At 37.5% G+C, this 14,607-nt stretch overlaps 1 protein-coding gene across 26 annotated transcripts in view; it reads left to right on the top strand.

The window, feature by feature from the left end:
- AFDN (afadin, adherens junction formation factor) overlaps nucleotides 1–14,607 on the top strand; it is a 133,266-nt gene that overhangs the window by 61,267 nt on the left and 57,392 nt on the right. For 17 of the 26 annotated variants that reach the window (XR_012652539.1, XM_075043359.1, XM_075043370.1 and 14 more), the window contains 5 exons: nucleotides 1,913–2,031; nucleotides 8,560–8,621; nucleotides 9,520–9,725; nucleotides 13,496–13,516; nucleotides 14,259–14,404. Coding sequence is in view for 25 of the 26 variants with exons in the window: in XM_075043359.1 (XP_074899460.1) it covers nucleotides 1,913–2,031; nucleotides 8,560–8,621; nucleotides 9,520–9,725; nucleotides 13,496–13,516; nucleotides 14,259–14,404 (554 nt within the window). In the remaining variant the exon portion in view is untranslated. The remainder of the gene's footprint in view (nucleotides 1–1,912; nucleotides 2,032–8,559; nucleotides 8,622–9,519; nucleotides 9,726–13,495; nucleotides 13,517–14,258; nucleotides 14,405–14,607) is intronic. The other 9 variants (XM_075043377.1, XM_075043369.1, XM_075043363.1 and 6 more) reach the window with 1 other exon arrangement.

The raw sequence follows: 14,607 nt of genomic DNA, 5'->3' as shown, positions 1-14,607 counted from the left end.
TTCCTCAAGCCTAGACCAGTTTCTCCCCAAACTGACCTATTGAAGGCAGATTACATGCAGGTAGAGATTCCTATTAGAAATTATACATCATTATCTTAAGTAGCATATGGCTATCGTCATCTGTGGTAGGGTAAACAAATGTTTTGTATAAAATGTGAAAGGGTGTTTAACTAGGCTTTTAAAATTTAATGGATGTGACTTCTGACTTCAATAGAGCTAGTGTACAAACATTGACTAAACAAACTGCCTCTGCAGTCATAAACATTTTATGAGGTGATAATCTTTTCTTGCTTGTTTTCTGCACTGTCTTTCTGTTAATAAATTCTGTGCCAGTGTTGCATTTTCCAAACTGTGTGTCCAAACAGACAGAGTAAAATAACACAATGGTTAATGCCTTTCTTGGTGCTGTGATCACATGCCTCAGATGAAATGAGAGAATGAATTATTTCAGCAGTATGAAATGTAGTAGTCCTCTCAGAAATGCATTTCCTTTTATGTTTTATTACTACTATTATCAAATTGAAGTACTTGTAAAGAAATTTAGTGATATTGGTGTGGCAGTGTAGACATTAATAATATTCTGATAGCTTTTGAATATATTTGTTAGTTTTAATTCTTTTTTTCTTGCCACAGACTTCTGATTCAGTTTTTCTCTTTGTAGCTTTGCTTGTGACAGTGCTTTCTTTTATCTTGGATGCATTCTTTACCTTTGATAGGAATTTATTTCGTGGCATTTTGAAAGGGAAAAAAAAACAAACCCAAACTTTGTAAACTATTAAAATGCCTTAAAATTGCTCAGAATTGGAGTTTCCAACATTATTATATAGCATACCTCATATTCTTTTCAGACTCATTAGAAAAATACTGTTAGTGGACCTAGGGAAGCTTGGGAGATTTTTTTTTTTTTTGAGTTGTACCATTTGAGAATGTGCATGACATCTTGTTAGCTCAGTGGTGAATCACTTGTTTTCTAACAGTTGCTCTTATGAGTTTGCTTTTTCTATTTGGAAAAGAGGTAACAATAATGAAAGTTCTCTGAGGCCTGGTGATGAAAAGTAGTTCATGGATTGGCACATCAGTACTGAAAAAACTATTTTGTTCAAACTCTTTTTCCGAGATGCACTTTTTGGTAGGTTTTCTTGTGTCAAAGCAAATTATTTAGTCTGAGAAATTTATTAGGAAATGTGGAAACACTTCATATTTTACTGATGTTTTGTTTTCAACTGTTTATACAGAAAAATAATTACTATATATTTTGCTGCTTAAAGCAGCATGTTTTTCCCCTTCCTGATAGGGTTTCATGTAATTGGAAATCATAAATTAAAAGCTTCCTATTAAGGAACTTGTGACACCTGAAAGAAAACAAACGAAATTGTACATAAAAAATTGCAGTTTGAATTGCCATTTCTTGTCTTGGAAAATTATGTATTGTCTAGCAGATCAGACTTTCCTTAAGAACAGGATAAAGTATGGCATGGATCAATAATGGAAGCACTTGGAGCTATGGCAGAAGCAGGGCAGGGGAGCATAGTCAGTTTTAGATCTGTTAACGTGTTTAACTGTGTCGCTTAGCTAAAGTTTTCATTAACAACTCATTCTTACTTTGTAATGATAACTATGCAACTTTTCAATAAAGACATTTGAGATTTTCATTATATGTTCTTGCAATGCATTAACAAATAGCTGCTCCTAGCTGGCCATTGTTGGCTTTTGAATTGCAAGTGTGCTCTTTGATGCTTTGCTGGGGTGAAAACACCTGCTGAGCTGCTGGATTCTCTGCTGTACTCTTCTCTTCTGTTTTCCCATCTCTTTTCAAGCCTCACATTGACACTTCATTTTAATAGTGCCAAGCACAAATACTGGCTAATCCAGTGTTTGCATGCTAAGCACCTGTCCCGCTGTTTTGAATTAGAGCACCAGCAGGCTTGATGGTGACAGGACATCATCAGCATCCAGCACAGCCGAACGAGGAATGGTGAAGCCGATGATTAGAATAGAACAGCAGCAAGATTACCGCAGACAGGAAAGCAGGTAGGAAATGTGTAATCCATTACTTCTTATAATGGAAAAAACTGGATACATTTTTCAGATAGATCAAGCAGTATGTTAAAATATTTTAAGCTACCTGATTTTCCCTATGGAAAATGAGATTTCCTTTGAGATACCACTCCAAATAAAACCCAGGATTAACAACCAAAGCAAAAAACTTCAGAATACTTAAAAAAAAAAAAAAAAAAATTCCTTTGCTTCAATATTCTGTTATTTGTAGTTCTCTTTTTGTAAAGCCAAGCTGATAGTCATATCATACCATTGTTGATTTGTGGTTAGGCATGTCGTATGAAATGTCTTTAATAACAGAAGTACAATTATTGGAAGTTTTCATTTGTCAGTGGCAAGATGATGTGATTTACTCTGGAGAGGAAAATAACCAAGTCATTCCTATTTCTACAGTAGTGTTGTTGGCAAGTCTTGTGAGCAAGAATTTTAGCTACCTCTGAATGCTTGTCTTGTAAAGTTATGTAACTTATAAATACATATAAAACCTCCTTCTTGATTTTTGCTTTTATGATATAGTGGCTGTTAATAAGTAGATAATTGCTAGCCTGTTTTGCTCATGAGACTTTTTTCAGGTACAGAATGACAGTTTTCATAACCTGCATATTCAGTTTGTTTCCAAAAACCATAGTGGAAAACACTGACTTCAAATCGTATGCCATTTTCTTGCTAATCAGTCTCCATGTATTCATAATACCTTGTTCGAATTCAGTTTGCACCCATCCAAAAGGACTCAACTCCCAGTTAGACAATGTCTTTTAATATTAGCATTGCTTCAAAAATTGTCTCTATTTTCCATCATAAATAGAGGACACCTGATGGGGTGCATCCATGCTGGGAGTTGGTTTTGCAATGATGTCAGCCACTGTCTCGTCTTTGGAAGGTCGTGGAGATCAGCAGTACTGAATGGCTGGAAAAGGGCAAATATTATACCCATCTACAGAAAAGATAGTGGAAGATCCAGAAAATACTGAGCAGTCATTATTAATTCAGGCCCTGGGAAAATTGTAGAATAAGTCCTCGTAGAAGCTATTTCAAGGCACACAAAGGACAAAAAAGTGGTTAAGAAAAGACAGCGTGAATTTACTAAGGATAAATCATGCTTGACCAACCTTGACTAGCTTCTGTGATGGAACGGCTTGCATAGTTAATGAGGGGAGAGCTCTGGGCATCATATCATCTATGTGATTCTAGCAAGGCATTGTCACAATCTCCCAGAAGATCCTTGTTGAAAAGATATGGTCTGGATCAGTGGACTGCAAGATGGGTGGAAAACGGGCTAAACTGCCAGGCTGAAAGGTGGTTAATGGCTCAAAGCTGAACTTTGCAGCTGGACAGGAGCTGCAGGAGTTTCTCAAGGTCAGTATTGGATCTGATACTACTCAGTAACTGTGTAAACTCACTGGGTGACAGGATTGAATCATCATCACCAGGTTTATGGGTAATACCAAACTTGGAGGACAGCAAATAAGCCACAAAGAAGAGCCACCTATGCAACAGGAATTGCATGAAGTTTAAGAAAAGTAAATGTGATGCCCTGGACATGAGGTAGAAAATGCCAAGAGAGATGTAGGCTGAAGTCTGACTGGATTGTAGCTTTACTGAAAAGAACCTGGGGTCCTGGTATACAACAAGCTAAACATGAGTCAGCAGTGTATCCTTGCAGCAGTGAAGGCAATCTGTCTCCTGAGCTGTATCAGCAAGAACACAGCCAGCAGGTTAAGGTTAAGATTATCCCCCTTTACTTGGCTCTTGTTAGGCCACAGCTGGTACACTGCGTCCAGTTTTGGTGCCCCCAGTTCAAGAGAGATTGGAAAAGTGGCAACGGTCCTGCGAAGGGACATCTCCACCAAGATGATTGGAGGATTAAAGGACTCAGTGTATGAAGAAAGGTCAAAAGGATAGTGTTTTTTCAGTCTAGAGGGAAGGTGGCTCAGGGTGGATCTAACTGCAGTCTTCCAATACCTAGAAGGGTAGTTACAGAGAAGATGGAGGTGCTGTCATCATAATTGACTGGTGAAGAGGCAATGAGCAGAAGTTGCTTTGGGGGAAAATTGTCTGGTTGTAGGGAGCATCAGGGAACACTCTTCACTCTGGGATGAAGTGAATATTGGGATATGTTGCCCAGAGAACTGGTAGAATCTTCCTCACAGGAAATTTTCAAGGTTCTGCTTGACAAGGCTCTGGATAACCCTGGATAAAGCCCTCCTTTGAACAGAAATTTGGAGCACGTGATCTCTAGAGGTCTCTTTCAACTTAGGCTTCTGTGTGATTGTTTTTTCTCTGGAGTCCAATCAGTTCTGATAAAAAGAACATAGGAGAAGAATGACTGGGTACCTAGAGTTGGAATTACATAGCCTTGATAAGTGAAGGCCCAGGGCAGGTCTTATCAACGTATATAAATACCTGAGGGGAGGAACTTCTTTTACTGTGAAAGTGATTGAATACTGGAACAGATTGCCCAGAGAGGGTGTGGAGTCTCTGTCCTTGAAGATACTCAAAACCTGACTGGACAAGGTTGTGAGCAATTTGCTCTAGTTGACCCTGCTTTGAGCAGGGAAGTTGGACCAGATGATCTCCAGAGGTCCCTTCACACCTCATCGATTCTGTGAAAATGATTTTTTTCAAATCTTAAGGAAAATACAAGATGGTATTGTTGTCTACATAAATCAACTTTTAAATTTAGATTAACTGCTATCATAAATGGATGCAACCTAAGGTAAATGTGCTGCAGGTTAAAAAGTGTAGTGATTCAAGCTGTAAATCTTCTAGTACCTTTAGGTGGATTTATTATTCGCTAGATGGAAAACAGAGTTCAGAGATGTGAGTGGTTGAAAAAAGAAAAAAGGGGAAAAAAAGGGCAGATGTCGTGGTTTAACCCCAACCGGCAACTAGGCACCATGCCGCCACTCAATCACTCCTCCTCCCCCTCCCAGTGGGATGGGGAGAAGAATTGAAAAAAAAAAAGAAGTAAAACTCTTGGGTTTAGATGAGAACGGTTTAATAACTAAAGTATAATAATGACAATAATGATAATTGTAATGAAAAGGAATATAACAGAGAGAAACTAGACCCAAGAAAAGACAAGTGATGCACAATGCAATTGCTCACCATGTGCTGACCGATGCCCAAGCAGTGATCAGCCCCTCCCAGCCAACTCCCCCCAGTTTATATACTGAGCATGACGTTCTATGGTATGGAATATCCCTTTGGCTAGTTCAGGTCAGCTGTCCTGGCCATGCTCCCTCCCAGCTCCTTGTACACATGCTTGCTGCCAGAGCATGGGAAACTGAAAAATCTTTAACTTTGGATAAGTGCTACTTAGCAACAACTAAAACGTCAGTGTGTTATCAACATTATTCTCATACTAAATCCAAAACACCCTGTACCAGTTACTAGGAAGAAAATTAACTCCATCCTATCTGAAAGCAGCACAGCAGAAAATTGTGCTTCCACCTGAACTGAATTCCTAATGTTCTCGTGTTTTGTTGCAGGGATATCTTTTAGATGCCTGGGCATCTTGAGTGTCTTTTTCAGAACTGTTTTTATTAAGTTTGCTGAAGATTTAACTCCTTCTTGTTGAATTACTAATATTTTACCTGTAATTTTCCTCTTTTATGAAAGATCAACAAAACTTTGTGAAATTTTTATACCCTTTGTGGATGTATTTTGTGAATCTTCTGTTGGGCTTCCTCTGGGATACTCTGGTCTCATTTTGTGAACTGTAAGGACAGTAATCATGGGGTGAAGTAACTGCTGTGTTAGTTCGAAGAACCAAAAAATCTTCACTGAGCACTTCCAGGTTCTTGTTGCTCTACAACTAGTCCACCGCTGTTCTAAGTGTCCTTGTCTGTTCTTTTTGTGTCTGTTCATCATGGCTGTTCAAAGGTGAACAATAAGGCAAATAAGACTTTCTTCCCATCAGTCACTGAATGGGTTGAAGACCAAAGATTAGAACTCGGCTGCCTTATTTTTTTGTCTCTAGGAAAAAAATAATTGAAATCTTGAGAGCATAGCTCCATTTTACCTATTGCGTCTGGTTGCTCTGACTGAAATGTGATTCTGTGAAATAAAAGATAATGACTATTTAGTTAAGGATTATGGTCATACATCCTTGTTAGATAACTGACTTCAATTAGCGTGAGCAAGCATATAATAAAAAAGAAAAAAAGATCATTTTTTGCGTTGGATACCCTTCAGGAGTTCTTAAAAATGCATTTGGTTGGAAATGAGACTAGTGATATATAAGCGATGTTAATGGAATGCAGACACTTACCGAATACCTAATTTTAACATGCCTTACAAAATTTATATGTAGCTAGTATGCTGGCTAAAACAACCTCACAAGGACAGAGTATATTTTATTTTTTTATGCAGTTTATCACAGACAGTTAATCTAGGACAATACAGAAATATCTAGAGAATGTATCATTTTTAATGCAATTTTGAAGTGTAATATTACCTGACATGATACTTCGTGAGAGGAGGCAACCTCTAATCAATATTTTATGGCCTTGCTACACATATCCTAACCAGACTTTCAGACTGGTTTAGCTCAGAGAATCTCATCACCACAGAGAGAGGATTTTTGTATAAAAGCAATAGCACAAAGACAATATATACTTAAAATGTATCCAGTAACAAAGCAGATTAGCTAGCTGCTATCATATCAGAAGCACAGAGAGTTATTTTAACTTAAATTTCCAGTTTGCAAAGCTTAATTAGAGAGTATTTCTTTTGTATGTGCTTAGGGAAGGCAGAAAATGGTACATTAGTTGAAAGAAACTCATACTAAGGTAGCTAAAATAATTGACCTCCTGCATCTGTTCCTAGAGAACTAGTTTACAGGTAAAACTAAATTAACTTTTTTTAAAGAAGTCTTTCCTCTTCCTATTTCATATTCATTTCTCTCTTGAAGCCAATTTCTGAAATTCTGTAAGCAATCTTGCACTAATCCATATCAGTTCTCATCTCATGTACCACTTTCTCTCCCGTTGGAGGGAAGATGGAGAATCCTGTTCCTTCCTTTGTGCTGAAAAGGATCACTATCCTTTTGTTCTAAAGGAAGGGAAGTAAATAATCAGCTGAAATCTGTCAGTGGTTTACCAGCCAGTTTGTTGAAATATTTCTTAGTCTTATTACCATTCCTATAATGACAGATTAGAAATTTTTCTGCAGTTATCACTATAGTTCTATTTTGATAATGCTGTGTGAGTATTAGTTATTTTTCTGCAGAAGTCGTTAAGTTCTCAGTGAAGATGATGCACCTTGGACAGCGTGGAGATAGTGAGAAATCAGTTCATCTTAAGTCTATAGCAGTAAAACCAGAGGAAATGCTAATATTTACACACCAGCTGAGCACTTTTCATAAAGAGGGTGTGCTGTCATGTTTGAAATGTAACTGAACTGTCAGAAATTTATGTACCTCTTACACTGCTGTGTCTGCTGTTCCTTAACTTTCAGCTCCCCAGAACTTTGTTTTGCTGAGCACTTTTTATAATAAAGCATTATCTAGATGGCATAACTATGTTATCTGTTGGTTTAAGTTTTTGCAAGTTTAAAAACAAAAAACCACCCCCTACCAAACCCAAAATAAAGGCCTTTAGTGTCCTATCTCTGCCTTGTCACATAACTAATATTTCTCACAAGAATGAGGCTTAATATAATCATGTTACATTCCTTTCTTTATCAAAGCTGCTGAGGAAAGTAGAAAGCTACCTGTTGTGTTACATGTGGTTAAAAATGTCTGTTGCATGCAGATGTTAAGCTTTTACAAATTCCCTAAAAATAGGTGCCTAACTACAGAGAACAGCTCAGTTAATGCTTTTGCTTAAGGGAGGAATGAAATACATGCTTAACCTTTTGCAGACACCAGAAAAATCAATTTTCTGTTCGTTTTTCTTCTCTGTGAATTCTCTGATAGGTACTGATAAGAAAGAGCACTGCAGTCGGTTTTAAGTGAGGATGTAGTTCTGGGGCTCATGGAATGACTGCTGTTTCTTAACATAGCATAGCAACAGCCAGGTGAGGGTAGGGGCTAGATTTTTACCTCCTTTTCCTCCTTATCAGAAGAAAGGACAAATAAGTCGACCAAGTTCTCATCAGTTTTGAGGGCATTAAAGATAGCAAAGTACACTTGTTGTAACTGAGCTGATGTTTCAGATGAAGCTTCATTCACTTTCTGTCATGTGTCCATGAATAATTTGTTACTTGAGTCCTGTCAATGGCAGGTGGCAAACTGATCCCGTCAGTCTGCCATACAGCACAGAAGATGATGTTCATTAATATCACAGACTCCACAGTTTAACTCTGTATTTTGAGCTGTTGCGTTGTGGGCAGATACAGCTTAATGATTCTAGAGGAAAGGTAAAAAAAGGATCATTTTGGGGAAGGATATTGTGTCAGCATTTGGAACCAGTGTATTTGCAGAAATCTGTCATTTTACAGTGGAATTAATACCACCTGTGTGGATTGCTTGTTTAAATTTTTGTCTTCTTTCTTTAGACCTCAGGATACCCATGGACCAGAACTGATACTACCTGCCAGTATTGAATTCAGGGAAAGCTGTGAGTAAATTGTGAAGTTATAACACTAACCTGCTGACACATTTTTCTATAGTGTAATATTTCAGTCAGTTTGAAAACTTAAGGGTAACTTACGTAAACACTGACAAGAATATTGACTGAACAGATGTTAGCTAATCCAGCAATATAGTTTATTTTGTTGGGGAGGCTGAACAGACACTTCAGGTATTGAGGCAGGTTCCTGCACATATAATTCTAATGGCATTTCAACTCTTTATCTTTAGATACTCAAATTTAACTGTCAAAAAATCGTTAATCCCACCTCCTCAACAGTACATTGAATTAATTCTCTTCTATACAGTTCTCCATGCCTTGGATAATAGATTGCATCTTGGTCAAAATCCTTTTTATGTAGTATCTGATTAAGTTTACATTTTCATTTAGAATTTCGTTTTTTTGTTTTCTTGGTCCCCAGGTTTTGAATATCTCAGATCTGGTAGAAAAATATCATACCAGAGATTGTCCAGACTTCAGATGTTTGAAACTAAATAGATTTTGATCAAGCAAAGACAGATTTTTATTAGTATAAAATTCCCTATAATAAGGGAGCTTTGTAGGATTAGAATGGACAGGGGAAGCCTTGCATTTTCCTGTTCCCTTGAAGATGCAAATTTTCAGCAAAGAGGTAGGAAATAGTACAGAACTGTTCCCCGATGATCAGATTTTCTAGCTTCATATGGAAGTGTGTTGTTAGTGTGCCTAAGCAACTGTAGTACATAATAGACAATTTAGAGTTCAAATTCCTGTAAGTTGCTTCCCTCTCCCATGCTCTTGCTCTAAAAAGAAATCCTCTATGCTCCAAGTTATGATATTGTTTTATTTCATTTTCTTTCTGTCTTTGGCTTTATGACATGTTGGGTTTTTTTGTCTTTTTCTACAGCTGAAGATGCCTTCTTATCTGCCATTATAAATTACACAAATAGCTCAACAGTTCATTTTAAGCTGTCACCTACCTATGTTTTGTATATGACATGTCGGTATGTATTGTCAAGCCAGTACAGACCTGACATCACTCCTGCTGAGCGTACTCACAAAGTCATTGCAATAGTCAACAAGATGGTGAACATGATGGAAGGAGTGATACAGGTGAGTTTCTCTGCAAAAACATGTCAAGGGAATTAAATATGTGTTGTAGATTATCTAGTAACCTTCTTAGTCTTTTTCTTAGTTGGTTAAATGCTAATACCTGTATTGATGGCCCATGTGAAGGTTTGCTTTTGTCTCAATGAGTAATGTCAGTGGTAAGAAACTCTCTCCTGAGCAGTGTGGGAGGTTAGGGAGGGGCTGTTGCTCTGAAGATATGTTCTCTGACAAGAAGTTACTCTTCTCTTCTCTAGAAGGTAAGATCTTTGTGAGCATTTCTGGCCTTGAGCTCTTGTAAAACAAGATGGATGTGCTTATTAAAGAATATTGTGTAGATAGCAGTTTGCACTGATTGATGCTTGAAGTGAACATATTAAAAAGAAACATGACTTTTAAATTTTGATCCTGTTACTTTTACAACTTCTGTAACTACAAAAACAGTAATAAAACTGGACTTTTTGAACCAAGCTGACACAATTGCTTTATAAAGAGAAATTTAATTTCTCAAATGTTCCGACATCTTCTATGTAGTCTGATGCTATTGCTATTACACGTGCAAGACTTCTACAGAAACACAGGGGGAGTTCTGTTTTGTGTAGGAATGCAGGATAAGATCCACTGGATTGTCTGTGAGATTTGACAGTACCTTGCATTGTGTAACTGTTGATAAAATGTAATGGTCATTTCCTGAAAAAGGAGTGCTAGTTCAGGTATCCTCACTAACTAATTAATTGTTGTAACTCCTTTTGTGTGTAGGTTTTTCTCAGAGGAAAAATGGAAATATATTTCTATATTTATTAAAACGCCTAAGTTTGTTGCAAAAAGTACTGCCATAGTAGCCTGTATAGAGCAAGGACCCTGCTGCACTAGGCACTGTACAAGTCTAACAAATGCATCAGTTCTGCTTTAGAGAATTTATGATGCAAGTGTTACACAACAGGTTGATTAAGGGAAAAGAGGAAAGTAAACAAGAGAGTGGCATGAGTGTCACAGTAAACCAAAACTGTTCAGGTTTTGGAAGGATTTAGTGGTGTTTTCAGCAGGGAGAATGTTGTAATTGGACAGCTCTGTAAACACAGCGGGCTCCCACCTTTCACAAGAAAGAATGGGAGAAAATGCCAGTGTTGAAGACACTTGACAGTAAGAAAACAAACTAGCTTTTCATGTACATTCTGAAACTGATGAGAGGTTGAAAGGTGGTTTAACTCTGAAGTGAAGAACTAGCACATTGCTTTGAGTCTTGATGCTGTGGTAAATGGATATTTGATAAAATTGAAATGGTATCAAAAGTTAAACGTTCAAGGTTCTCCTACAAAAAAATATAAATCCGGCTGTGGAAGAGTGAATTTGTTAAATTCAGGGGGGATACTCTGGCAGTAGTGGAGAACATGACATGCAAAGAGCCTGAACATAAGCAATTTAGTTGGGAGAATGGAAAGCAAACAGTGAAAGGGTAGGCTTCAAATATAATCTGGAAGTTACAGGGCTGAATCAAAGAAAGACACTGGTTTATACAACTAATGTAAATGAGTAACAGTGGCCCCAAAAAGACTTGGGGTGACAAGGATGGGTACAGTGGGAAAGCAAAGATAAAGTTCTGCATTCTTTGTGTTGAACTAAAATAGATAACCATGTAGCTGCTAGAAGATACTGGAGAGGTGGACTCAAACATCTGTTTGATGAGAAAACAAATCAAAGCTAGAAAATAGATTATCCTCTGAAAACACTCATTTACAGCACTGAGAAGGGCTTCCCAAATTAAGTCTGACCTTGTGGTAGTTGCAAGCAAGTGTATTTTATATAATCCTGCTAATAGTATTGCAAAACTGTTAAAACCGAGTGTTTGTCTGGACTGTCCTTTGTGAAAGGCTATTTCTACAGCCTTGCAATTCTATAGTTGCAATCTGATCTCCAACCTAAAATTAAAGGAAGACATCAACAAGGAAGTGGTAGCTGCATTTGTGGTTTGTAGAAGGTGTTATCTAGTTGCAAGAAATAAACTGAAGAGAGTTGGAGGTTGAAGAAAATTCGGAGGAGGTTCTTTCAAATGTCAAGCTGAAGAAGCTGGAGGAAAGGGGGAAAATGACAAATGTGATGAAAGAGTAGAACTTCAGTGATTTTGAAGGTTAATGGGCTGGAGACAAAGAAATGCATTGATTCTAAAGCTTGACCAGGAAAATGTCATTAGCTTCTACCTGTCTTAGTGGAGTATAAACAGTACTAGCTAAGCCAAGTCAAATTACTTCATCTAAGCTGTAGAATGAGTGGTTATATTGATGGCTGTCACAGTTAAATTACCATGTAATAAGTGGCTGTATCACAATAGCTTTTTTTGTATGTCTCAACTGTAAAGCCTGCCTGTGCTGAAAGGCATCTGAGGGTGTGAAGGACGGATAAGACAGATGGGAGGCAAGGGGAGAGAGGCACCCAAAACAGTAGAGGGTGCACAAGGTCTTGTGCTGTACTGTGGGAGTAAAATAAATTGTTTAGATCCTAATTTTGCCTGCCTAGATCATAAGGAGACTTGATAGCTTTCTGAAGTTACTTAAGTAGTACTTACTAACAAACTCAAGTCTGTGAGTTTCTGTAGCCTTTGCATTAGTGTCTGCAAATATTATAAAAAACTTCATATGAGATAGGGATAAAATCAGAGAGATCTATGAGAGGGCTCAGTGCTTTCAATAAAAATCTAGGAATAGAAACTTAATTCATATTAAAAAAAGCCAATTTTTTAATCTGGGGTGTGTGTGTGTGTGTTTTTTCATTGGTTTTGGGTTTTTTTTCTTTTCCCCCAATTCATTCTGTGGTATTTCTGATCCTCTGCAAATTTGAACATTTGTTTGTAGAAGGAGCATCTCCTTTTGTTCTGTGCCAACACATCTTCAGTCAGTTCAGAATGCCTTGGTTGGAAAGGGGGAAGAAACAAAAAAGCAGTAGTAATTTGGTATTTTGAGCTCCAACTATAGTAGTAACAGCAAATGACACCTCAAACTTTTGTGTCTAAGCTCATTGTGTTGCAGGTGGGGGAGAGTGGTCTGAATAGAAAGCCATAAAGAATTAAGTAAGAGCTCAGTTTTAAATAATCAGACAAACATACCTGGTGGGGTTTTTTTTGTTGTTGTTTGCTTAACTTAGTGTAGCTTATCCGTACCAGCATTTAAGAAGCTTAGTGTGGTATTTCATTAGACTCTTTTGTTGTTTAAAACAGTCTTTTTTTTTTTTTCCCTTTAATTGAAAAGCCATGTATTAAATCTGTCCTAGGTGTTTTATGTTTTTTGTTTGTTTTTGTTTGTGTGGTTTTTGTTTGGGTTTTTTGTTTTGTTTTGTTTTGTTTTCCTGATGGGGATTTTCTGTCCCCCTTTGTTTGTACATTTTCTTCATTGCAGCAGTGTGGGCAAATAGCTCCCTGGATCTGTTACTTGGATGGCTACTTACCCCGTTGCCTGCAAAAAGTTCTGTGGGGTTTCTGTGGTGCACTGAGCATGGAATAACCAACTGGTCTGGGATGTCAACTAGTATAGGGCATTCCTTGAATTAATTGTGACATGTGGGCACTTCAGTTCTTCACTGTTGTGCTACTAGTCCTATTAAAATAATTCATTTTTTTAAGAGGGGCTCAGTTGCATCGTAGCTACTGATTAATGCATCTGTGTATAACTGTGAACGTAAGTGTTGTGCCTTCATATTTAGTGTTTGATTTCTAAAGCTATCATGATTGTTCACAAGTTTCTTTCTTCTATTCTGTTTGATTTCCTTCGTCCGTTTTTCTCCAGGAGGTAGACCAGGTTGATCAGGTAGGATATATTGCTGGGAACTGATCCTAGCTATGTTGGCTTAGCTCAGTTTCTCATGCTGCTTCCATATCAAAATACAATACTCAAACAGCTGGACTTAAACAGTTCATAACACTCATTCAGCAACTGGAACATGCAGTACTAAAATCCTTTTTTGACTTTGCAACTTTTACGGCATTCCATAATTTCTGCTTAACGCACTTCAATGTGGATATGAAATGACCAAAGTTCTTTTTCTTCCCTTTATTTTCTTTTTTTGTTGTTTGTGGTTCCTATTCTTTGGATTTCATCTGAGGTTGCCTGGCCTGGCATTTGTGGTCGGGAGATGGTGAGATAGATCAGTACTTGATACTGAATCACCTGGTATCAAAGCCAGTGAGTGCAGTATCAGAGTGGCAGTGGGCAGTAGTGAATATGCGCTTAAAAGTGCACAGATTACCAGATACTGCATTCCGCTAAGCTCTTAGCGCTACATAACTAGAAACTTGTGCCGTGGCTTTATTGATATGGCTATTGGCAATTTTAACAGAATTTCATATGTTCAGTGAAAGTGTTAAAATTGAACTTACCAGTTACAGCAATTACAATTTTACATATAAACATTTTGCAAATATCTGGTATCTGAGATATGTTTGGTGAAATGGGAAAAGGTACTGGTCTATCTTTTGGAGCTTTTTTAAGCTGCTGTGCTTTATCAGAAGACTATTTCCCTGTATTATTTCTTCCTTCTTTCTGCTTACAGAAACAGAAGAATATTGCTGGGGCACTTGCCTTTTGGATGGCAAATGCATCTGAGTTACTGAATTTCATAAAGCAAGACAGAGATCTTAGCCGAATTACTGTGGATGCACAAGACGTTTTGGCACACCTGGTTCAAATGGCATTCAAGTAAGGCCATCAAACTTCTGTTGCGCTTAACATATTCTATGTATCTATGGGTTTGAGAATAACTTTACGTTTTTGCTAAATTTTAGGTATAGCAATAATGTCTTTTGTGTATTGTTAAATATCTGAGAGGAGGACTAGAGAGGCTAGCCTTACTTCTTTAGACAGATACTTTGTTTTATGAATATGGATCACTGGGCTGTGCA

Source organism: Buteo buteo, chromosome 12, assembly GCF_964188355.1.
Source record: "Buteo buteo chromosome 12, bButBut1.hap1.1, whole genome shotgun sequence".
Lineage (NCBI taxonomy): Eukaryota > Metazoa > Chordata > Aves > Accipitriformes > Accipitridae > Buteo > Buteo buteo.
This window is presented reverse-complemented; position numbering and strand designations above follow the sequence as displayed.